The sequence below is a fragment of the Cuculus canorus genome, chromosome 17 (assembly GCF_017976375.1).
Source record: "Cuculus canorus isolate bCucCan1 chromosome 17, bCucCan1.pri, whole genome shotgun sequence".
In the NCBI taxonomy this organism is placed as follows: Eukaryota; Metazoa; Chordata; class Aves; order Cuculiformes; family Cuculidae; genus Cuculus; species Cuculus canorus.
The window spans coordinates 5,216,339-5,241,234 of record NC_071417.1 but is presented as its reverse complement, the minus strand read 5'-3'; the positions used below and the strand labels follow the sequence as shown (position 1 = coordinate 5,241,234).

Here is a 24,896-nt window from a genome sequence, read left to right as displayed (position 1 = left end):
CGGTGTGATTTTGGGTGCCTGAGACGAGCTACAGTGAATCGATAATTGTATTAATCCCAGCCAGCCGCGGGGGCTCAGCTGTGCTCACCCCGCAGGACACAGCACCAGATTGTCCTCGTTAGCACACTGATGAATATCCCCGCCTGTCATGAAATGGCCTCAAGTTGCTCCAGGGGAGATTTCAGTTGGATATTAGGAGGAATTTCTCTACTGAAAGGGTTCTCGGGCACTGGCAGAGGCTGCCCAGGGAGGTGGTGGAGTACCCCTCCCTGGAGGGGTTTAAAAGTCTAGTAGATGAAGTTCTCCAGGCTATGGTTTGTAGAATCATAGAATAGTTTGGGTTGGAAGGGAGCTTAAAGATCATCCAGTTCCAACCCCCTGCCATGGGCAGGAACACCTCCCACTGGCTCAGGCTGCCCAAGGCCCATCCAACCTGGCCTTGAATGTCTCCAGGGATGGGGCAGCCACAGCTTCCCTGGGCAACCTGGGCCAGGGCCTCACCACTCTGATGGTGAAGAAACTCTTTAATATATCAATTCTAAATCTGCCCTCTCCGGTTTATACTTCATCCTATCACCAGAAGCCTTTATGAACAGCCCCTCCCCAGCTTTCTTGTAGCCCTTTCAGGTACTGGAAGGTCTCTGTAAGATCTCCTGGGAGCCTTCTCTTCTCCAGGTTGAACAACCCCAACTCTCTCAGCCTGTCCTCGTATGGGAGGTGCTCCAGCCCCCTGTTCATCTTTGTAGCCCTCCTCTGGACTTCTTTCAACAGCTCCATCTCCTTCTTATGTCGAGGATTCCAGAACTGGACGCAATCCTCCAGATAAGGTCTCAGAAGAGAGGAATAGAGGGTCAGAATACCCTCCCTTGACTTTATTTATATATATTACAGGACTCTATCACTCAACTCCAAAACATCGGGCAAAGCCCTGCCTCTTTGCTTCACAAAGCAATCCAAATATGTGTAGGATAAAAAAAGTTACCATTTCTTTGACATGTGTGAATTATGCAAAGCTGCTGGAGCCTGGGATGTTCTGAGCACCCCTTTGACAGCCAGGAGCTGCCAGGAGCAGGTGCAGCAGCACTTCTAGGCACTGACTCTGCCCCCTCCCCGGGCAGCCTCTGACAACCCTTTCAGTAAAGAAATTTCTCCTACTCAACCGAAATCTCGCCTGGTGCAACTTGATGCCACTTCCCCTGCCCAGTCCCTGGTGACGAGGGAGAGGAGACCAACCCCACCTCACTGCCCCCTTCTTCAAGGTAGGATCATAGACTCGCTCAGGTGGAAAAGACCTTTGAGGTCCCTGCCCAGCACTGAACACCTCATCTGGGGAAGGGGCTGGAGAACAAGTCTTACGAGGAGCTGCTGAAGGAACTGGGGTTGTTTAGTCTGGAGAAGAGGAGGCTGAGGGGAGACCTTACTGCTCTCTACAACTACCTGAAAGGAGGTTGTAGAGAGGAGGGAGCTGGGCTCTTCTCCCAAGTGACAGGGGACAGGACAAGGGGGAATGGCCTCAAGCGGCGCCAGGGGAGGGTCAGACTGGATATCAAGAAAAATTTTTCACCGAAAGGGTCATGGGGCTCTGGCAGAGGCTGCCCAGGGAGTCCCTATCCCTGGAGGTGTTTAAAAGACGATAGAGGATGTACTCAGGTACATGGTTTAGCGGCAGATAGGAACGGCTGGACTCGATGATCCAAGAGATCTTTTCCAATCCGGGGTTTCTATGATCTCCTCTCTTTTTAAGCCCCTCCACGTATGGGAACTCCGCCCGTTCCCTGGGCTCACAGCAGAGCAGCCTACTGGGGAGCAAGAAAACGTTCTTGCCGAAACCCGGGATCGAACCAGGGACCTTTAGATCTTCAGTCTAACGCTCTCCCAACTGAGCTATTTCGGCCGTTATAAATGTTACCGCTGCCCGTTTTCACCACCCCGCGGCGCTGCCCCCCGGCGAGAGCCACACCCACTGCAGCAAAGAGAGAGCGGTTTGGTTTGAGCTAGAGCAGTTAGCTTCCATCTAAATAATTGTGTTTTCTGAAAGTTAGAGAGGATGTCCCTCTGTTTTCTTTCAAGCAGTGTTTTTCCAGGCACTGAGTTCTTTGGAGGTGGTAACAGAAGTTCGTTCTTTGGACTGACCTTGTGTTCAGTCTGATCTGTGCCCAACAGGGGGGTGTTCTTCTGGGATCCCCTCTGTCTGCAGCCTTCCCCATCTCAAAGGCACGGTCAGGCCGAGCTGGCTCCGAAGCTCCAAACGAGCAAGAGTTTTGACTGTTGTGAAGTTGATAATAAGATAAAAATGAGTCCTTGGAAAGTAACAGAATACGCATAAGATTTCTGGGAAAATTTAGACATGCCTGTGAGTGGGAAATCTATCTTGTACCAGCTCTTGTCTCGTAGCACAGGACTGATGGAGCTCGTACCCTGGTGTTACTCAGGCCTGATAAAGGCTGTTCACTTTCTAAAACGCGTCTTTCTACATTCCTTTTGCCAGCACCTTCAGTGTCCCTCCAGAACTACTCCCCACAGCTCCCCGGCGGGGACTGCGAACCCAAATTTCCCACGCGGTACACAGGGATTTTCCCCACCGCGCTAAGCATTCCTGGCGAGGGGAAACGCTCTCCCGCCGTGTCCTGCAACGACGCGGTATCCTCGCGCCGCAGGTGCTGCTGAAGGCCCGGCGGAAGGGGCGGTGCCGCACGGGTGGAGAGAAGCGGATGCGTCCGCGCCCACTACAGATACCGCACGAAAACGTTGCCTAAGAAGGGGATGTAGCTCAGTGGTAGAGCGCATGCTTTGCATGTATGAGGTCCCGGGTTCAATCCCCGGCATCTCCACTTTTCCTGGAGAAGAACGATTAATCCCGTCTACTTACCCGGAAGAGTTGTTTTATAATTCTTAAGTAGGCCCCATGTTTTCCTTCTTTTCCCTTCCCTCCCACGAGGGAACCTGAAGGGGCTCTAGGAAAGCTGGGGAGGGTTTTTTTTACAAAGGCTGGCACTGACAGGACCAGGGGCACTGGGTATAAACCACAGAGCGGCAGAGTGAGACTGGACATGAGGAGCAATTTTTCACAATGAGGGTGGGGAGGCCCAGGTTGCTGCCGGACCCCCTGATCCAGGGTGAGGTGTCCCTGCCCGTGGCAGAGGTGGAACTGGATGGGCTTCGAGGTCATAGAATCATAGCATAGTTTGGGTTGGAAGAGACCTTAAAGATAGGTGATCAGTCCCAGTCAATACGGGTCCATGAAAGGCAGATCTTGCCAAACTAACCTAATCGCCTTCTATGACATAGTGACTCGACTACTGGATGGGGGAAAGGCTGTGGATGGAGTCTTCTTGGACTTCAGTAAAGCCTTTGACAACAGTTTCTCACAGCATTCTGCTTCAGAAACCATCAGCCTCTGGCCTGGACAGGCGCACACTCTCCTGGGTTGAAAACTGGTTGGATGGCCCAGAGAGTGGTGGTCAATGGAGTTACCTCCAGCTGGAGGTTGGTCACAAGTGGGGTTCCTCAGGGCTCGGTACTGGGTCCAGCTCTGTTCAGTGTCTCTATTAATGACCTGGATGAAGGCACTGAGTGCACCCTCAGCAAGTTTGCAGATGACACTAAGCTGGGTGGAAGTGTGGATCTGCTGGAGGGTAGGGAGGCTCCAAAGGGATCTGAACAGGCTGAGACCAATGGCATGAGGTTTAACAAGGCCAAATGCCGGGTCCTGCACTTGGGGCACAACAACCCTATGCAGTGCTACAGACTGGGGGAAGAGTGGCTGGAGAGCTGCACGGAAGAGAAGGACCTGGGGGTGCTGGTTGACAGCCACTGAACATGAGCCAGCAGTGTGCCCAGGGGGCCAAGAAGGCCAATGGCATCTTGGTTTGTATCAGAAACAGCATGACCAGCAGGTCCAGGGAGGTTATTCTCCCTCTGTACTCGGCACTGGTGAGACCGCACCTTGAGTACTGTGTTCAGTTCTGGGCCCCTCACCACAAGAAGGATGTTGAGGCTCTGGAGTGTGTCCAGAGAAGAGCAACGAAGCTGGTGAGGGAGCTGGAGAACAAGTCTTATGAGGAGCGGCTGAGAGAGCTGGGGGTGTTTAGCCTGGAGAAGAGGAGGCTGAGGGGAGACCTTATTGCTCTCTACAACTACCTGAAAGGAGGTTGTGGAGAGGAGGGAGCTGGCCTCTTCTCCCAAGTGGCAGGGGACAGGACAAGCGGGAATGGCCTCAAGCTCCGCCAGGGGAAGTTCAGGCTGGATATCAGGAAAAAATTTTTCACAGAAAGGGTCATTGGGCACTGGCAGAGGCTGCCCAGGGAGGGGTGGAGTCACCTTCCCTGGAGGTGTTTAAGGGACAGGTGGATGAGGTGTTGAGGGGCATGGTTTAGGGATTGTTAGGAGTGGTTGGACTCGATGACCCAACAGGTCCCTTCCAACCTAGTGATGATTCTATGATCATCTAGTTCCAACCCCCCGCCATGGGCAGGGACACCAGGTCCTTTCCAACCCAAACTATTCTATGATTTTGTGAGCACCCAGAGCAGTTCTCAAACTGTTTTGCAGTTCTCGCACAAGGACAGAGCCCAGCCAAGAGCTCTCAGTGGTCTCCTGCCTGTGGTGACCAACACCACGGCAGCACAGCCCAGGGAGGTGGTGGAGTCCCTGTGCCTGGATGGGTTTAAAAGATGAGTGGATAAGGTGCTCAGGGCCATGATCAAGTAGTGGACGGGGATGGCTGAACTCGATGATCTCAGAGCTCTTCTCCAACCTAGCGATTCTATGATTTACATTATAAAGGCACAGCTACCCCCTTTTCTTTCTCACTCAAAAATGAAAGCTAATGTTTTGTCAGCATTGGATATTTTTAACTCCTGCTCGTGTCCTAGCCCACAGCCCCGGAGGTGCGCTTGGGCTGCAGCAGCTTCCTCCCACCTCTGCGCAGTGTCATCAGCAACAGCAAATGCAGGGTTTACCACGGAGGAGGTGAATGGAAAGGCAAACTCAAGCCGTGTATTTTCTTTGAGGATTGCCAAAATTTCTATCTGTCAAATCAGCAGATGGAGTTAAGCCCAACCCATTTCCTAAAAGCCGCTTCATTCCCAGAAGAGCTCCAGGAAACAGAGGATGGCTCAGGAACATTTGTCTCCACAAACCAGCGCTGGCAAACCATGTAGCCGCCGGGTAAGGGCACCAGGAGTTCCAGGCACACACAGCACCAAGCCAGGCACAAGATTTGAAAAAATAATATTGAAAGCAAGATTAATGAATATTCTGGACTTGTGGCTAATTGCTAGAGAAGCAGGAAGAGAAATATTAAGGTTTGGCTGGGCTGGAGTTGATTTCTTCATAGCAGCCCATACACTGCTACGTTTTAGATTCGTGGTTAAGCCAGTGTCAATAACACACTAGCACTCTGGCTGTTTCCAAGCACTACTTGCACATCGTCGAGGGATTCTCTTTTCCCACCTCTGCTTCCTTCTTAAGTAGGCCTAGGATGGGCAAGACATGCTGGGAGGGAACCAGGAGAGCTGGCCAAACGACAGCACGTGCCACATAACGTGCTCCGATACCAGCTGGTCATCATGTAGGAAGGGGCGAGTGATAGTCTTTGCTTCATTTGGATGTTTTCATCTTCTTCCATTCAGTAATTAAACTGTCTTTATCTCAACCCATGACTTTTCTCACTTCAGTGCTTCCTACCGTGCCGGGGGCACAGGGAGCAAGAGAGCAGCTGCGTGCTGCAGAGCTGCTGGCCAGGACCAAAGGTTCAGTCTGGAATCTTGCATCTGCAGACACGCATGAGGAAGGGTCCACAAAGGTCTGAAATTCTGCTTCTTGCAGCACCCCACATAGAAAACATTTCTCCATTCTAAACCAAGAACTATACATATTTATTATAGTCCATACGACTAATATAGTCCAAAGAGAAACTTCAGATAAAATACCGATCTGTAAGATACAGGGTCCAACACAAACAACTCCAGACTAACCTATAGCTCTGGAACCAAGAGTGGAGAGGAGGTTATAGAACATGCATTGCCGGCTGAAGATGAGCCAGCAATGTGCGCTCGCAGCCCACAGAGCCAACCGTGTCCTGGGCTGCATCAGAACTGTGACCAGCAGCGTGAGAGAGGAGATTCTGCCCCTCTGCTCCACTCTCCCCTGCCTGGGGGTCTGCGTTCAGTTCTGGAGTCCTCAGCACAGGAAGAACATGGGTCCGTCAAAACGAGGCCAGAGGAGGCCATGGAGATGATCCAATGGCTGGAGCAGCTCCTGTACAAGGACAGGCTGAGAGTCGGGCTTGCTTAGCCTGGAGAAGGCTCCAGGGAGACCTTAGAGCTGCTTCCAGTACTGAAAGGGGCTCCAGTAAAGCTGGGGAAGGGCTTTTTATCAGGAAGTGGAGAGACAGGATAAGGGAGAACAGTTTTAAGCTGAAAGAAGGGAGAGTGTGATGAGATCTTAGGAAGAAATGTTTTCCTGTGATTAAGCACAGGTTGCCCAGAGCAGTGGTGGCTGCCCCATCCTTGGAGGTGTTCAAGGCCAGGTTGGATGGGGTTTGGAGCCCCTGATCCAATGGGAAACCCAGAGCAGGGGGATTGAATTGGAAGATCTTTCAGGAAGATCTTCCAACCCAAACCATTCTACGAGTCTATGAAAATAATCTGCAGAATTGCTTTGAACTTTGGCAGCATCGTACACAGCTGTGTCTCAGCTCGGGAGGGAACTATTTCAAAGGTGACTGTAATTAATTTTCTTCATTTGTTAAATAGAAAGACTTAGAGGCAGTCTTGGGGGTTTTTGTGTTGGACCTCATATAATGGATAAAATTATCCAAACATTAATATTACAAAATACCAGTGAAACAGCTGATAAGGCTTCTGGGAACACAGAAGGCTTCCCAGAAAACTAGAAGAACACCCATTTCACTTACAAAAAGGTATCACTAACAGTTAGCACATTCATCGTTGTCATCAGATTTCCAAGGAAAGCCAGGCTCTCACAACACCTCTGAGAAAAGGAGTCCATCAAGAAGAGAGTCAGGCCCTTCACAGTGCTACTGGTGGCCACTTCTTGGCTACATCATCATGCAGAGCTTCAGGGATCCACTGACAATAGGCTGTGAGCAAATCTGGAATGAAAGAGGAGTGATCAGATGGCTGTGGGACGCAGGGGCTGGAGCGGTTTTGCTGGAAAGCTGAGATCCTGTGGCATCACCCTGCCCTCACACTGAGAGCAAGAACCGACTTCCCATCCCTGGGACAGTGGTGGAGCTTAGGACACTTGCATACAGAGATAAAGGTATGAACCATAGGAGAATTACTGCGAAAGCCATCACTGCATCCCTTGGCTGCTGCTTCTATAAAGAAGCCTCATAAACTGGTCCCTGAATATTGAAAATCCATTTTGTATGGACAAAAACATTTTCCTGTATCCACTGACAGTACCATCAGAGTCTAATTTTTCAAAAGCCCAAACCAAACACTTCAACTGTGGTACAACTACAGCAAAAATTTCTTAAAAATATAAATAACGTTGCTTTCTAAAGCACAGGAAACTCCAGTTCTTCACAGGAACCAGGCATAGAGCGTTACTGTTTCTGGTAAGAAGACAGCAAATATTTGAAACTTATCAAGGAAAATCTTCCATTTTTAAAATAAGAATGCAACGGTGCTCAAAGGTACTACAAAGCCTGCCCTGACAGTACTAATAATTAAGCAAGCAGAACACTTACATTTAGGATTTTTCTTCCATGCAGCCAGTAAAGCATCGCGATTATCACAATTTTCTGCCACTAGAGCTTGCAGGAGGGCTTCTGTCCTGGGCTGAAGCCTAAATCAGTCCAAAATAAAATGGTGTGATAAAGCAGTGTTTACTACTACAGTTTAGCAAAGTGTGAGAGCATCCAGGTCACATTTCTCATTCATACTCTCAGCAGCTTGAAAGGGCTCAGTACAGATGTAGAAACACACCACCTCTGGACAGAGAGATACATCGCTGGGTCAAGAAAGTTTACCAGCACAGTTCCCCCACCTCCCCAGACTTCGCTGTTAGCAGCAGCACTGGCTGCTCTTGCTGCCGACAGCCTGGAGTTGTCCGCTATGCAGCCAGCACACGGGAAAGCACAAAGGAATCCGCAGATCCCACGCTGAGCTCTGCATCGACTAAAACAGGGAAATACTTTGTCACTGCAGGACCCTCCGAGGACATCAGTCACTTCTAAAAAAGGCTTTTGAAATCCTTGTACCCCTCCACCGCATGAAAACTCACGGAGGACTCGGGGAAAGCTTGTTTTGGTAAACGAGAGAGGATGCTGTGGGGACAGCAAGGGAAGGAACAGCTGAGGGTGCTTTGGAGGGTCACAGTTCTATAAACGGAATGAAAACCACAGGAGAAACGTGGTCTGTTGGGAACATGTTTCTGAAAGGAAATAAAGACAGCAGAATGGGCCAAACCGCAAAGAAAAGCCCAGGAAGCAGTAGTGCTCATCTGAGCTTCTTACACGTGTGAGCAGAGTCCCCGCATGAAGCAGCCTGCAGAGGTCGGCGTGTCCTTTCACGCTGCCCTCACAATCACAGAGACACAGTTTTTCTTGGTGGGAAAACTCATTTTCCTCTCCCTGCAGCTAGAGCCAAGATCACTATCTAGAACACCCCTCCCAGCACTGAACTTTAATTTAAAAGGAAGTTAAAGTGTTCGCTGGAGACAACGAAACTTAAGTTCGTTTTTAGCAACTCACTTGGACCACGTCTTCAGCATTATGAGGGGACTGGACAGCAGACAGCAGCTGTAAGCACTCAACTTTTCGATGACCTGGAAGATTTGTTACAAGAAGTATATAATGAACAAGGTAAATTAATTGTTCTGTGGAGACAATCATCAACAAAATTGAACTACTGTAGACTTTCATCCCACATCCTCTACTGCCATCTCTCTCCCATCCATGTCTCCATACCAATCTTATCCTGACTGGCTCGCTAGATGACTTTTGTGTCTCAAAACAGACACATGAGCCACAGTTCTTTTCCTCTGCAAAAGCAGGACTTAAATTTGGGGGTCTCCTTCTCCCAAATGCTGATTTTCGTGCTGACCTCTTCCCTACTACCTGCGGCAAACTCCTCCAGCCACCAGCAAGTTACAAGGAATGGGCAGGTGCACAAAGAAAGAAGCCCCAAGGCTTCCTCCTCCAAAAACTGGGCTAAAAACTTGATAACATCAAGGAAGTAATGCAGCAGGAACACACTCACCTTTCCTTCAAGCAGGAACCTGGCAAAGTATTTGTAGCAATCAATACCCTCTGGGTAATCAACTTCCACAGCCGGGAGCTGCCAGCTGACTCGATCTGAAAGGAAGATCACACCGAGTCTCCCAAATGCTCGAAGAGGAAGGTATGTTTCCAAGGGAGATGTGACAACACAAGTGCTAAGAGAAGTAGAGAGGATACTGTCACCGCTCAGCCAGCCTTTTTTCTTCACAGGGCAGCAGATAGGCAGAAAATGCCCACACCAGTGGGAAGATGCTGATATTTAAATGCTATGAATTCCACGGAGGAACCACTAAGCTATTTGAACAGTCCAAGCTGAGCTTGACCTTTCTGGTCTGCTGACAGTCTTGTTAAAAACAGCATTGCAGTAACTACAGAGCAGCCCTCAGACAAATCTGCTGAGCGAGATATTTCAAGACACTTACAAAAGACACTTGGTCTGTGACATCGGATTCGGCCTGTTTCAGGGCAGTACGACGGAGGAGGATTTTCCAGAGGCTTCCCAAAGTGGCAGTATGGTGGCAACAAGGCAGGAATCCACTCGGGTTCAACTGCAGACACACCTTAGAAAGGGAAACCCACACACATTAATGAGGGATTGCTGCTAGGAGCTGCCACTCATGAGCAGTCACGAGTACAGCGCACGGTCTGGATCTTGGCTCCACAGATTTACTCATATCTCATTTTTCAACTGAACTGTACAGATTTACGTTCTTCTGTTTGGAGACCAGCACCAGGTCTAACAGGGCTGGTGCAGAGCAGCTATTTCAGAAGCTGAGCTTTGCTCCAACCCATTGTGCTAGACAAAGAATAAGCCAGGCCAATTTTTCTCCTGGTCCCAATCTAAAAAGCACAAGGATCCAAATCCCAGGAAAGACTACCTCTCCATGTAGGAGAACTCTCAGTCAAGAGAAACATTCTGCTAAGGCATTTCTGAATTCCCCACCACACCTGCAGGACAAGAAGTGATTGCAGCACTCTCACCTTTCATATACATTTTTGTAGTCTCAACAATTTCTTGATACACCACAAACTCTGGGAGTTGTTTGAAGAGGACTGAGCTCGGATGGATGAACACTGGGTCGTCCAGAAGAGCAGTCTAAGAAAGCACAAGAAATTTAAGCAGAGGAAGATGAGGGCAATTCATTTTTTTTTCATTTCATCTGATTTCAGTCTCCTTCAGATGTACATTTATATGGTTTCCTAATGTGGTGGAGATTTTTAATAACCCCATGATTTTCTGGCTCACCTTCTCTGGTGGCTTCTAGCAGTTTGCGAGATGGACTATTGCTACTTCTTAGCTCTTTTATGACAATTCCTATATGAGGACTGGAAAATTGCAACACTGGAAATGTAAATTCTAGGGAGAAGTTGCAGAAAGCCAGCGCACACAGACCCAATGCTGCATCCAGGCAGAAGCCCAGGCTTTGCACAGGAGTGTCTTTCTGCCACACAGGAAGAGGAATTGAGTCAAATCAAGCTGTTTACCTTGTAGGCATTTTTCCATTTCTCATCCAGAAGCTCTTCTGCCTGAACCCTTCGGGCAACGTGATCCCCCAGCCCTGCCAGCACAATCTGCCTCAAGTAAGTTGCTTGAGCTTCTGTTGGGGGCTTCATCTTTGGATCAACATAGAGACCAGCATCAGTGCAAACAGAGTTCACTGCCGGTGAAAAAAAATGAGTTAAGATTCAATAGGAAAAAAAAAAAAAAAGAAAAGGTGGTAACAAACAGCCAAGTTGATTCACCACCCCCCAAAAGAGAATAAACGCATCAACTCCTCTCAAAACCCACTTACCTGCTGTTGTCAGCTGCCCCCTCAAGCGCCTGATTTCCAGCACAGCTTTGTATCGGAGCCCATTTTCTTCACAGAATTTACGGGTACACCCAGCATATTCACAGGCCCCCACTGCTCCTGGAAGCGAACAGTCAGGTGGAGAAAACAAGTCAGCTGAGCAGCTCTCCTGATTAAATCAACTGCAGCACTGTCACGGTAGCCACAAACACATCAGTTCCCACTCGTCAGCCTGGGACACGGGCAGGCTGCCCAGAGAACCAGAAAGCACCCCGCGGGACTTAGTCCTGCAGCACAGGGAAGCCTTTAGTTGTGTAAAGTCAAGAGCTCATGGGAACAGAGAGGAGAAAAGAATGGAAGTTAAGACCACAGGGAAATGTCTGCAATACCTAACATCACCATGAGGTCTCCAAGCTTTTGCATCGGCCCCTGCCCAGCCCAGATCTTTTGCATCTGTAAGAGCCTTGCTTTCTTCCCCTTCAGTTTCGCTGTCTCTTCTTCACTTACTGCTGGTCTACAAGAAACACAAACGGACATAAATGAGGGCGGGGAGACCCCAGCATCAGAGGCATCAGCTGTAAGAAGGTGACACGTGCTGTAAAGAGGGTGGCAGGCTCCCTCACTCACCTGTCAAACTCTTCAAAAAGCTCTCGGACGGTCATGGCAGACACGATGGTGATGGTGTAGGGCAGACAGTCCTGCTGCCTGCTTAACGCCAACATCTTTGCGTAGCGGGGGGCGACAGGAAAAGTGGCCATTACTCTGCCCAGGGGACTGATGGGGCAACTCAGCTTCGCTGCCAGCTGCTGCTTCAGCCTGGGGAAGGCAGAGAAAAGTCATGTAGAGAGGTGGGTGTTGGTCTCTTTGCCCAAGTACTAGGTGATAGGATGACAGGGAATGGCCTCGAGCTGCATCATGGGAGGTTCAGATTGGACATTAGGAAAAATTTCTTTACTGAAAGGGTTCTCACACACTGGCAGAGGCTGCCAGGGAGGTAGTGGACTCCCAGTCCCTGGAGGGGTTCAAAAGCCGGGTAGATGAAGTGCTTAGGGATCTGGTTTAGTAGTAGACAGGTACAGCTGGACATGATGATTTCAAAGGTCTTTTCCAACCCAGAGATTCTATGATTCTATGAACTTCTGCATTAGAAGAAGGTTGTGTTTCTGGCTTTGGCAGCCCAATTAATTTGGTGTATATTCTCAGGTTTTGTTATGCACTGGTCCTAAAGGCTGGTGAGAAGGATCCCCCCTCCTCATGCAGCTCCCACCTGCCCCGCATGGCACACGCCTCACGGAGTCTTTCCCTGCCCAAACACTAAAACAAACTTGGGTGCACCAGAGACTGTTAAACTGATGCCCGTCTCTGTACAAGAGCACATCCTTAGATGCGAGGGTTGATCTGGAAAAGCAGACAGAAGGACAGCAACGCCCACTGCCTCGATAGTGGAGGCTGAGCAGCAGTGCCAAGAAGAAATGTGTGCGGGACCACAGACATTACCTTCCTGTCATAGGGGGCTCCTTCAAAGCACCAAGGGCTATCAACAACTCCTCAGCTGCTGCCAGTGCTTCAGTCGGAGGTGGTGTTGGGAAGGGGAAGTTGATTACCTATAGACACCAAGAGAAAATGCCTCTCAGTGGACACAGCTCCCGTTGAAAAACAGAGTCTAAACACACTAACAAGTCCTTGAAGAAGCAAAACTCTCCCTCCGTTTACATGTACCAAAGAAAAACACTTCGATGTTTGCCAGGAGTGAGAGGAAACTACATAGAATAGGAGGAAACACTTAGAACAAAAACATCAACAAATGGGAATACCAGCGCCACCCTTAGCAGCCACTGACTCCAGCCACCGCCCAGGGCAGGCTGCTTTGAGGTCTGACTTTAATTATCGTGCTTTCTGAAAGTGCTTGAGTACCTCCAAAACACAACCCCTGTTTCAACCGGGTTTTACTCACTTTGAAGAATATAAGAAAGCTCTTACTGCCTGAACAAATACATCTGCTTAAGGTCTGGTGGAGTTCATGGCAGCTTCTGCATTTGCAGAACGAAAATCAAGTCCCAGGATCCTAATTTCTCACACAAGGAACACCCTCAAACGATGATGATAAAAGGCATTTATGTTTCTTTCTGCCTCCTAGGGGCAACCGCATTAATGAACACCGTAGGAGAAAGCCAATTTACACCTCACCTTTTCTATATTTAATGCCTTCATTTGCAGAATCAAGTCTTCCACCGGTCGCCTTGTTATTTCTGGAGCAGAAAATTTCTCAAAGTCCATGAAGACTGCTGAAGAGTAAAGCCTAGGGGACAAGAAGTGCTGCTCAGAGGTGTAAAAGAAATCTTAACTCAAAAGATATGCATGAAAAACAAGCAGCTGAGGGTACTATTGACATATCAATGTAATTAGGTACATGGTTGGGGCATACCGCTGTATTCACAAAAAGCTGACTTAGAGTGGAATCTGTGCTAATCGGGCCACCAAAATAAGGGGTTTCTGCAAGAGAAAGGCCCCAGAGAAGCTGAACTGTCAAACCAACATCACTGTGTCAGTTCAGGTATGGCTTCACCTCTCCTGTTTGAAAGGAGAGCAGACAAAACCCAGACTCTTTCAAGCAGTACTGGCTCCTTGTGAAAGAGGCAGCAGAACAAGGGAAGCTGTCAAATTTGGACACACATTGTGTTTCTCCTTCTTCTAATCCTCTCCACGGCGGGGAGCTGACCTGTAGCAGTGCCCTGGCTCTGTGCGGCCAGCCCTTCCTGCCCGCTGGTTGGCTGAAGCCTGAGATATCCAGGTGACTCGGAAAGACGAAACCCCAGTGATTTTGTCGTAGAAACGCTTCTTCACCTTTCCACAGTCAACAACATATTTGATACCTGGGATGGTAAGTGATGTTTCAGCCACGTTGGTGGCTACAACACACAGTCTCGTGCCAGGAGGAGGAGCCCTGAATACCTGTAAGAAGCAGATGGGCATGTGAAATGAACAGCCAACAACAGAAAAAAGACAGGCAGTTGACTTGGATGGGCTGCAGAAGGATAACAATGCATATGGCGCTGCAGGTGAAACCCAAGAGTAAGACTAAAGACTTCATTGTCTGTCTCTCTCTGCTCTGGAGCTCTCTATCCAGCTCAGTTAATCTCTTAGAACTATCTAAGGGGTGGAGCAGACACCAGTGCCAAGTTGTATTTAGTTGTATTGCTGCTACCTCCCAAGCCCAGGAGGGAGTGCAGGAATTTGTACGAACTGCCTCTTGGCAACGAACTGCCTCTTGGCAATGGGATCCTGCCAGGCCTCGGGGTGATGACTAATTTTAACTGTGCTGCAGGACTGTTACTGCTCAACCCTCCCAACCCGCCCAACTGGCACATTAGGGAGATTCCAGCTCAAGCAAGGGCTGCTCTGATCCCATCCCAACTCGCCCCCCGGGCCATTCCAGCCTGCTGCAGAGTCCAAGATTGAAATTTTAACTAAGAAAGCATCATTTACTCCTTGTGAAAATAAAGCCTTTACCTTTGCTTGTTTCTCTGGCGATAGCAAAGAATAGAGTGGGAGCACATAGAGTGGAAGGGACGAATCAGATTTCTCATCTGTGAGGAAAGAAACAGACATTGTAAAATACACAGCAAGTCAGCTTCCAGGCTCAGTCCCAATGTCTTCACAAACACCACTTCATTTAAAACCAGAAAAGTATTTGGTACAAGGCTTGCAACTGGAAATTCTTAACGGCTTTTCCATGCAACACATGTGCTGTGTTATCACACCAGTTCAGCAAAGGACAACCATCTCATGTCACACACTTCCCAGGTGACAGGAGATAGGAAACTTATGAAATGTAAGTGCCAAACCTTCTTCCGAGTCTCCATCTCCTAAATCAAGGTCACTGTCAGATCCTGCAATATCCTCATCAGTTTCAGCATCTCTGTCTTCATCTCCTTCATCCACCGGTACAACAGAGTAATTGTCCAGATCAATTTTGGGGAGTGTCTGAGAAAGACCAGAAAGATGAGGATGGAGTGTTAAAGGGGGACACAAACTGCACTGTTTCTTGATTTAAAAGCAAAGCTGAGCACTAACTCCACACATTTGACCTAAAGGTGACAGAGGGACCCAAAGATTTCATTTGTATTCTAAGGCTGAGGTTCGGCATTTGGTAACTGTGTGAATCAGAGGGAAATAACCCAGGTATTTTAAACAGCATTTTGTGCTAAGCTTCTTCACTTGAAGGATAGTGGGAAAGGGCAAAACTTCTTTGCTTCAGGCTGCTTCAGCTATGGGATGTCAGTGGACAGTATCTGTGCAATCAAGATCTCCTGCTATGAAAGTGCTTGTAGGACTTAGGTGGGAGCCGAATGCTATCCTTTCACCATAGATGCATCAGTCTTGATTTTGGGTAATGAATGGTGAGATGAGGAGCAGCCCGGGAGCCAGAAAGTCTGGAACTCCTCCCATTAAAGTTTTGGCAGTCAGTATGCAGCCACAATCCATCTCCTGCCCAAAATATCCAGGGACATGTTAGCACTGTGCTGGTCATAACACAGCAGTTATCAGTGTAGGCAGCATTACTAGATTTCCTGAGAGGAACATACGTAGCCTACACGGCCTCATGCAAGTCTAAAACAGCCTGGTGAGAAACACAGCTACACAGAAGTCCTACTCTGCAAGAAGGTACCTGATCCTTCCTGTCTCTTGGAGGAATTCTAGCCATCACACATTACCATAACTTTCTTCTGCTTCCTCGATTTCTTAAATTTTCTGATTTCTTCCACTGATTCTTCTTTGTCATCATCTCCTCCTACAAAAACAGCAAACGGAATTATCATTAGGTGAGTATGCTTTCCTCTTGGAAAAGGTAGTAGGGAGACTCTGGTCCCACTCCCTTTCTATGGGCGATTCAAGAAGTGTCACATTATGAAAGAAGCAAAGAGTTGTATTGAGGGCAGAGGGGCAGGGATGACACACAAGTTTAACGTTGTAGTTCCATTTAGGAGCCATGCAGAGGACTGACAGCACACACAGCAACTGTACGCCCTGTGGTTTAGGAGACAATTAGCTGAGAACTTGACTTCCTAAAGCCATCTTGGGAAAGGCCACTATCCTGAAAACAGTCAGCAATAAGAAGCAGCATTTTCACTTTAATTCACAAGCAACGGAAGAAAAGCAATGGATTCTGGGAAACTGGAAGGGATCATAGCCATAAACCTTTTCCCCAAACTCAAACCAGCACAAGCTTAACAACCAGACACACCAAAACCATCCACAATAAGCCCCTTCCCCAACCCATTTGTTTGTTTTAAATAAAAGCTCTTATTTTTAGGAGCAAAGTGAGCTCCTTTCTCAATGGGACAAATGTAAAGTTGAACAGTCCTTTATTCTTGAGCATTACCTGCGGTACCAGTTTTCTTGAATGGAAAGGCTTTCCTTAGTCTCCTACAGAGAGAATGAACTTCGGCTTGGCCTGTCAAGAACACCAAAATCCCACCTGCAGGAGAAGAAATCACTCTCAACCTCATAACTTTTCACCTTGGAAAGCTTCAGATCTCATTCTTGATAAAAGGCAGGTCGAACATACTCTGAAGTAACGAGGAGGAACAGCATGTTTGACTGCATTTGTTGTCTTCTCCTCTCTCTCGAAGCACGCTAATGTAACTACGACTTAACTGAAGGGTAATGTTCACAAGAAAAAACTTCTAAGTAAGAGCACACACGCATCATTGCAGTCCCACGTTCAGAGTACAAAAAACCTCACTCCAAACCAAAACAACAAAAAACTCCTCTCTCAAAAAAACCCGGAAAGCTTTGACACGTTGAGCATAAAGAATTTGAGAGGCTCCCAGCAGTGGCCTTACCTGAGGGCAACATTCGATGGATCTTACACACCTTCCTGAAGCACTCCCCACTATAGTCATCCAGGGGAGTTTTCTTGTTAAAGTGAACAGTCACAGGGAATTGCCTTGCATCTACCTATAGAGGAAATCAAGAAAAAAGGGTTTGTTTGCCATCCAAACTCCAGCACAATCATTACGGCTTTCATGGGAGAACTAGAAAAGTTCACCCTGCATTTCTGTTCAGCTCTTGGTTTTGGTAATCCACAAAACACTGGACCCACAAGTGTTATCAGCGTTGTTTAGCCTGAACACCACAAAACCAAGCTAGAAACCAAAACTTTTCAGATCATCAACTTGGATTGAGGCTTTCTAGCTCTCCTGAACTGTAACTTGCAGTTCTTCAAGACAATCAGATTCCGCCAGGACAGTTTTCTGATAAAAGTGCAAAGAAAAATACCGAGGCCCTAAAGAAACAACACTCTAAACAAAATAACTATTTTTAAATTGATATCTGATAGATATCAGCACCAACTGGAAAGATTAGAGCGCCTCTGTTTAACTGGTTTGGTAAAAGGAAGCCCTCGTTGTGTTTCAGCTGTAACATCTGACATGGACTCCAATGACAAGAACAATACCTGAATAATGGGAGGGGGAACAGAGAACAGTCTGCTGTTATCGGTGAAATCTTCAACGCGGAGGGTAGCGGACATGACGATCAGCTTCAGCGGCAGCCCCTTCTGCAGGACACAAATGTGTTATTCTGTGCCTGAGAGCACGCGGCTGGTGAGCTGCTCGGCACACAAACCCAGAGCTGTCAGCAGCACTGGATACCTATTTTCTGCACCAAAACACTCAACATCTAAGACAACAAAAGCACCCCGTCAAGGGACAGAGGATACACACAGCTTCAGAAACACCATGTCTTAAAAAACATAAAAGCCCATGCTGGCAATCCTGATGCTGACAATGCCCACTCTATTCTCTCTCCATCCATAAGTAAAACAAACACCGATGCCAAGCACTGCCCTGCGGTCCCTCCACCCCCAGCATCAGTAAGGACCAAACACTTCACAATGTCAGCCCTAAAACCTCTCTTCCTAAGCACTGCTGCTGGCAGCTTATTCCAGTGTAATTAGCTGGATACTGACTGAAAAATTATCTGTTGGTACTGAGATGTACTGTTGTTCCCCTTTTTGTAGGCTTTGTGCTGCTTTGATCATTGGGAAAGACAAACGTTAGCTGAGGGTTATTTCATGGTTTCCGTCCAGTTTCCATTGACGTTCACGTTGAAGTCCCTTCTCCCACAGAGCCTCTTCATATCTAACATCCTCCACCCCAGCACGCCTGTATCTAATGCAGAAATATCACTTCTCTTACCTTTTCACGAAGAGGCACGATGCGTGACAAGAGGCCTATCAAAATATCCGTGTACATACTCCTTTCATGGGCTTCGTCAATAATGATGACTTTGTACTTGGAAAGCAGAAAGTCCTGAGAAAAGAGATCGATTTCACCACATGAAGCCTCACCCAAGGCTATCTTTACTTCAAGGCAACCTATGGCTACACAAACACTGGCTGCTCCATCCTCCTGGCTGTAGTCTCTCCTACATATCTGAGCACAGTTTAATGAGTTCGTGCCACAAGAAGCAGCCTCGTTCCCCAGAACCTCTTCCTCGCTCCCATTTTACCCAGCAAAATAATCTTATGTTTAGGGATTTGGGGGCAGGAATATAACGGGTCGAGATGAAACACCTCTGGTGCTAAAAGGGATTTTGCTTTGTAAAGGCTGGCAACAAATGCATGCAGAGCAACTTGCCTCTCTTCCTAGCTATACAAAATACTTTTCTTTTTATAACACTGAGGACAACAACTTACCTTCTGGATTTCTTTTAGCAGCACACCATCCGTCATGAACTTGATTTGTGTTTCATCTGTAACATTGCCTTCGTATCGGATTTGATATGAAACCACTCTGTGAGGAAACACCAAGGCAGCCACAAGAAAAAGCATGGGGAGAAACAGAAAATTCACATTCAGACAATTCTTTGGCTTAACTAAATTAAGCTGTGATGCCGGGACAAGACAAAAAGCACACCACTGGCTCCCCAGAGCCCAGCACACACGCAGTGCTGGGATATACGGCAATGTCACTGAATTATTACACTGTTAGGGGATGCTTTCTCAGCTGGAGGCAAACTGGGACCACTCCCCACACACCACCTTCACAAAGCTCCCTCTAAATAACCGGCAAACACGAGCAGTAACAAATCTGCACTTTTTTTTTGTAGACAATCCCACAGAGGGGTTGAAGAACTTCCCCACAGTTCTTCACCAAAGACTGAATCAGGGAAGTGCAAGTCTTGATTTTAGTCTATGGCACACACAGAGCATCTCAGTGTTATCTTCCGAGCAAGGTCTCAGTTTTTTTCTCCTCACCTGTGTGACAAGTTCATTTCCTTAGCGACTCGCTGGGACATGGACACTGCAGCCACACGCCGAGGCTCCGTGATCCCAATAGCACCAGAACTAAAAGGGATGACGGAAAGAAAAGAAGGGGTTGTTTAGCTGCTTTTAAAGAGAGAAACACTTGGAAAGATGACAACAGGAATTCTGCACAATGGCTCTAAAATAAGCAGCATCACTTACACAGCATCACTTTTAGTCATAGTTTGAAGAAAAAGACAGAAAGCAAGCTCTGGGATTACGCTTCTGCCATGTGTGTATTGATCAGAATTTTTTTGCCAGATGCTGTAATTCCAGCTCACTGAACTCCAGCCGCCCTGGACATCCACCTGGCAATGGGGTCCATTTCAGAGGAACCGCAGCACAGAAGTTTGATGCAGCTCACAAGAAGCATCTTATGAGGTGCCCAAGCTTATAAATGTCACCAATAGTGCCGCATGAGGCACAGCTATCTTCAAAGTTGTTCTGAAGAGGTACACACATCTTCTTGCAAAGGTAAAAGCCAACCTCTGTAAGCAGAGGCTGAACTACATGAGATAGGCAGGCAATAAAGCCCTTCCGTGAAAAACGGAATAGTGGCTTTGGAGAGATCTTTTACCTTAAATCTTCCAAAAGATCACTTACGTGAAGAGACTTTTTCACAATCTTATTCTCTTCTGATTTTTTTAAAGGCCTGTTCAATATGGCACCAACACAGCACAGAACAGACCAGGTTCAGTTCAGCCACAGCAGAAAAAAAAGAACCAAAATCTGAAGTGACTGAGCTCATCGTGAATTCTTCTCATCACATGTGCTGCAAATGAAAGATGACCCATACCTGGTATAACCAGCTTCATAAAGAAACTGAGGCACTTGAGTGGTTTTCCCGCTTCCTGTCTCTCCACATATGATGACAATGGGATTCTCACTAATGGCTTCCATGATGACTTGCTCTTCGGCAAGGATCGGAAGCTTTAGTCTTGCTTCCTAAAGAATTTAAAACGCATATTTTAGTTGCACTGCTTTGCCTCTTGCTCCCTTTTTGTGTTCCACAGGACTGAAAATCTTTACTTTCCTCGGATTATAAAACCCACAAAAGGAATTCTGCAAGCTTCGTGGCTCACAAAGCTCTAACCCAGTCAACATCCCATCAGCACATCCAAGAGCTACAGCCATCAGAACAGCTTCCCCGAAAGCACCCAGCAAGCCCTGCTTTTAAACTGGTGAAATTTCAGAGTCTTTAATAACTTTATTAATACAGCACTGCAAGCAAAAATTATTTCACCACTCTGTCTTGTCTGTTCAGACACATGCAGAGCTTTTCCCATTTCTGTAGAAGCCTTGCCTACAGGAAATGGAATCAAACCACCCTGCCTAAGATACAGCGTAACGGAGAGCTAAAAGTGACTTCACAAGATCTCCCAGCAAAGAGCAACAAAAGACTAACAGTAGATTCTACATTTAAAACTAAAGACAAATGCTTATATCCTCAAAGAAAAATAAACTACATTTCCTTCTGCTAGATTAGACAGGTTTAAATCTCAGACACATATGTGTACAACTTGCCAGAAGAGGACCTGAAGCACACACTGCTGCCATGCAGCGTTGGCAAGAGACAAGGGTCAGCAGTGGCCTAACGTAACAGAGCGTACCAGAACCCTCAGCCCCCTTGAGAAGCCCTTCACTGGGCCCAGCGCCTCACCTGAATCGCAGGAGACCTGTCCACTGGAACGAAAACTGCAGGCCTGCACGGTGCTTTGTTGGAGGCTGCCTGGCAAACTGGGGCACCAGCGCCCGACGGCGCCTGCTGCGCCACTGCTTCCTTCACACCCTCGTCTGGTTTCTCAGCAGCATTCAAATCGCTGGCTGAAGACTTTTCAATTTCTTGTTTCTGCTCTTCCTTCTCCTCCTCAGAGATACTAGGTTCTTCCTCAGGCTCTGATTCCGAATCCGAGCTGTGCCTTCTCTTATTTGCACCACTGATGCTCCTGATCTTCTCAGGTACCGCGATTACTGGCTCCTGTATGATCCTAGAACAAAACATCACCATGTTAACTATGTTTTGGTTCAGGACCTCAAGTCAGACACGTCTTCCACACAAACCAGAACGGTCTCAACATTAAAAGTCACCGCCTGAGCTTGAACCCAGGTTTTACTGAAATAAGGAAAACTTCTACATTTTGGGTGCAGCACAGAGCCAGAGAGGTTACCCAGCGAGGTGGAGACAGTTCTTCAAGGATCTCCATTCTTAAGATGGTTTCCCAGCTCTGCTACAAAATCCTCATCTGAGCCGATTGGTGGATTTGTATCAAAGCATGTTCTGTACAGACAGTTATTCATTTCTTTAGAAAACATCTTTGGAGTTTAATACATATCAGCTTCTGCTAAATGCAGCTCTTGATAAATCCAGTACCTCAGCACTACATCAGTCACTGTTTTCCAACACAACAAAGAAGTAAACATTTATCCACCGATTATGTAGATGATTATAATTTGTAAGAGTACACAGATATAACTGTCATCCATCTCACCCCTTACAAAAGGGATGACCAAGTTATTTTAACCAACATCCTCTCAAGACGGTGTCAGTTCAACAGATAAAAATAGAAAAGTATTGAAGTCAATCCATTCTGAAGAACTCGTACACAGTACAAAGCAGAAAAAAAAAATTAAGTATAAAAAGCTAAGAAGACTGCCAGGTTTTCAACCACAGCTTTACCTTTTGGTCTGGTACATGCGCTCCCCAGTACCCAGTTTGGAAGTAGTAAGCAGAAGTTTCATTTCTGCCTCGGAAGCCTGGACCTCGTTCAGCTTGCTCAGCAACTCCGCTCGCTATTTGGGAAAAACAACCAAAATCAGTGGGAAATCATTTCATTTCAAGATTCTCGCTTGAGTTTTAAAGGGTGTGCTCTGGCAAATCCTGCTGTGAAGCTGTAAAGACATTCCTGCTGCCCTCCTCGATGAAGACTTCAGCCCTGCACGAGGCAGTGAAAAGCTCAGCTGCACCCTTCAAAGAACAGCAAAGAAAATGGATTGGAAGTACAATTTTGGAGTGAGGGCTGGAGCAATGGAAGCCTCCCTTCCACTCCCGTACGTGGAGGACAGCGCTGGCAGGTCAGACAGCAGCAGTTTTAAACCACTGCCAGTAAGAGAGTTCGTTTGCTAAAGCCATTATTCAGGCACAAAAATGAATAGGAAAACTGTAGTAGAAAGCTTTTACAAAGACAGAAAAAGTCTATTTGAGTACAGAAAATATAGAAAAGCTGGAAATAAATATTTCAGAAGCACCAGCAGGAGCAGAGTGAGGGTGCATTAAGCTTTGCACTTTGCAGCAGGACAAAACTGCTCAAACAATCTGCCTCACAGAATGCTTTTAAACTACAAAGTTGTTTGCCCTGCTAGCAATGTACTTCACAATACTCTTCTTATTAAGTCAGGAATAAAGAGACGATGGGAACCAGGACCCAGAAACAATGCGCTCCTGAGAGACCCGACACACAAAGAGAGGGGAATGCCCTTCCCCACAGGAGTCATGCTCAGAGCGCAGGAGCGGCGGCCTGTTTCTGCTGCAGGCCCAGCAAAACGTGGCTAACGCTGCTGTGACCTGAACTCTAAAGCTTCAGCATCCTTGAGCAGTTCCTGACAGCTTCCTTCCCCACACCTTGAGACGCTCCTGACCGTTCCCACCCTGATGCTGCTCGCGGGCTCTGCAGCGCAGTCGCGCACCTCTGCTTTTCACACCAGCCACATATTTGCACCACGTACCAGGGATCGCCGATGTTGGTGGCAGCCTCAACAGCTGCTTATTAACATCAACCTCTCCCACAAGCTGATGTTAAACTCACTTTATTGTTTTAACACAAGCCACAAAGTTGGAATTACCAGCATACACTAACATACCTGTTTTTTCTTCTCCTTCTGCTCCAAAACCTTCTGCAAGATTTTCTTCTGTTTCTTGCTCAGGGGTTTCTTTTGCTTTTGTGCCACACAGGCTACTTTTTTCTTCTTTGCTCTTTTGGCTGGCAGGACCAGGGCATTGCTTCCATCGATTCCCTTCAGCGTTGCTTCATCTGAAAGCAAGCGTTCGATTATTCACCCGGCACAGGTGGGATATTTTCAGTGCGCTGCGAAACAGCCTTGATCACAAACCACCGCAGATTTAGCTGCTTTAAACAAACACAACCCTCAACCCCAGCCAAAAACCATCTTGCTTCATCAGCAAGGGCACAAGACCGTGGAACTCAGGGCCCGAGAGCTCCAAGCTCGCTGCAGGCAGCGGATTCTCCTTGACCTCAGCAGCAACACTGATAGTTTTGCCTCTTTCTGTGCCCAGGCCGGGGGCAGCGGAGCCGCCAGGGCACGGCCTGGCCTGGGGCGACCCCGCAGCCTCTGCCTCTGCCTTTTTAATGCCGAAAATCCATATTTCTACAGTTTGAGTAATAAAATCAATATAATAAGCATGTGGGTTTTGAAGTAACAGTTGAGAACGCAAATTGTAGACACTAAAACACTTTTAACAACTGCTTTAATAAAGAATTGCTCAGACGCAGGAGCCGCTCGAGCAGCGCCGCCGCCGCGGAGCCCATCGGACCGCTCGAAGCGGCGATTTCACGCTCCGGAGATCGGCATCGTGACCCCGACAGCGACCTCGGGGGCGCGGCGAGCAGCCCGGGCCCGCAGTAACGACCGCCCCCGCCGCACCTCCCAGCTCCAGCGGCGGCAGCTCCGGCGGCAGCTCCGGCGGCGGCGCGGAGGGTCCCGCCGGGGCCCGCGCCTTCCAGTTGTGCCGGCGGCGCAGGCGGCCCATGGCGGCACCGGAGCGGCCACACGTGCCTCAACGGCGGCGCCGCTTCCGGGTGCGCCAAGTCTCGCGAGAAGAAGCGGGTCTGGCGCTCAGGGGGCGGGGCGGTTCCTCAGAGGCCGCGACTTACGCTCAGGGGGAGACGCCGAACGGTTGGGGGGCGGGGCCAGACTCTCGGGGCGGGGCCATGCGGTCAGGGGGCGGGGATTGACGCTTAGGGGGCGTGGTCTAACGGTCACTGGACTCAGCTGGCCGCTCAGGGAGAGCGGCCGAGCGCTCGGAGGGTTAGGCGGGAGCTCGGTGCTCGGGCATTCACACTTAAGGCGCGGGAGCCGAGGCTCAAGGGGGCGGAACCGGGCACTCAAGGGGCTGAGCGGGCGCTCAGGGGACGGAGCTGTAGGGGGGTGGGACCAGACCCTGGGGACGGGGCCATAGCCTCGGGGGTCGTCGTCATGCGGTTGGGGGCGGGGCCATGCGCGCAGGGGGGCGTGGTCAGGCTCTGCCTCCGCCCCCGGCGGCTGCTGCCCGTCGTGGGGAGTCTTAGACTGTCTCGGTCTTTGGGTTCATTGAGTCCGAGCGTCCCTGTGGGGCCCTGAGCGCCTCACCCACCCGCCTTATAACCCCCTCCAGGCATTGACTCTGCCCCATACCCGGGCAGCCTCCGGCAATCCTTTCAGTAAAGAAATTTCTCCTCCTACTCACCCCAGCCCTGACCCTCAGCCCGAGCCCCTCCAGGGATGGGGACTGCATCTCCCCCCGAGAGGCCTCTGCCAGGGCCCGGTT

At 48.5% G+C, this 24,896-nt stretch overlaps 1 protein-coding gene and 2 non-coding genes across 4 annotated transcripts; 1 reads left to right on the top strand and 2 right to left on the bottom strand.

The window, feature by feature from the left end:
• Nucleotides 1–1,821: 1,821 nt before the first annotated feature.
• Nucleotides 1,822–1,894, bottom strand: TRNAF-GAA (transfer RNA phenylalanine (anticodon GAA)). Its single transcript has one exon. It is a non-coding gene; the product is annotated as a tRNA-Phe (tRNA).
• An 865-nt stretch (nt 1,895–2,759) lies between these two features.
• TRNAA-UGC (transfer RNA alanine (anticodon UGC)) lies at nt 2,760–2,831 on the top strand. Its single transcript has one exon. It is a non-coding gene; the product is annotated as a tRNA-Ala (tRNA).
• A 3,046-nt stretch (nt 2,832–5,877) lies between these two features.
• On the bottom strand, nt 5,878–24,182 carry DHX37 (DEAH-box helicase 37). Of its 2 annotated transcripts, XM_054082654.1 has the most exons (27): nt 24,014–24,181; nt 23,213–23,382; nt 22,032–22,144; nt 21,015–21,342; nt 20,151–20,299; nt 19,307–19,396; nt 18,746–18,842; nt 18,246–18,359; nt 17,504–17,605; nt 16,890–17,004; nt 16,427–16,522; nt 15,759–15,835; nt 14,889–15,027; nt 14,554–14,630; nt 13,763–13,995; nt 13,231–13,342; nt 12,541–12,647; nt 11,671–11,859; nt 11,433–11,557; nt 11,047–11,163; nt 10,739–10,911; nt 10,235–10,349; nt 9,676–9,813; nt 9,234–9,328; nt 8,726–8,799; nt 7,721–7,818; nt 5,878–7,117 (listed from the first exon to the last, which is right to left on the bottom strand). In XM_054082654.1, exons 1-27 carry the CDS (start codon nt 24,117–24,119, stop codon nt 7,035–7,037), a joined length of 3,432 nt encoding a protein of 1,143 aa, XP_053938629.1. In that variant the 5' UTR covers nt 24,120–24,181; the 3' UTR covers nt 5,878–7,034. The 2 variants fall into 2 exon arrangements, with proteins under 2 accessions (XP_053938629.1, XP_053938628.1); XM_054082653.1 differs by lacking the exons at nt 5,878–7,117; nt 7,721–7,818 and adding an exon at nt 7,825–8,150 and having other exon boundaries at nt 24,014–24,182.
• Nucleotides 24,183–24,896: the final 714 nt, after the last annotated feature.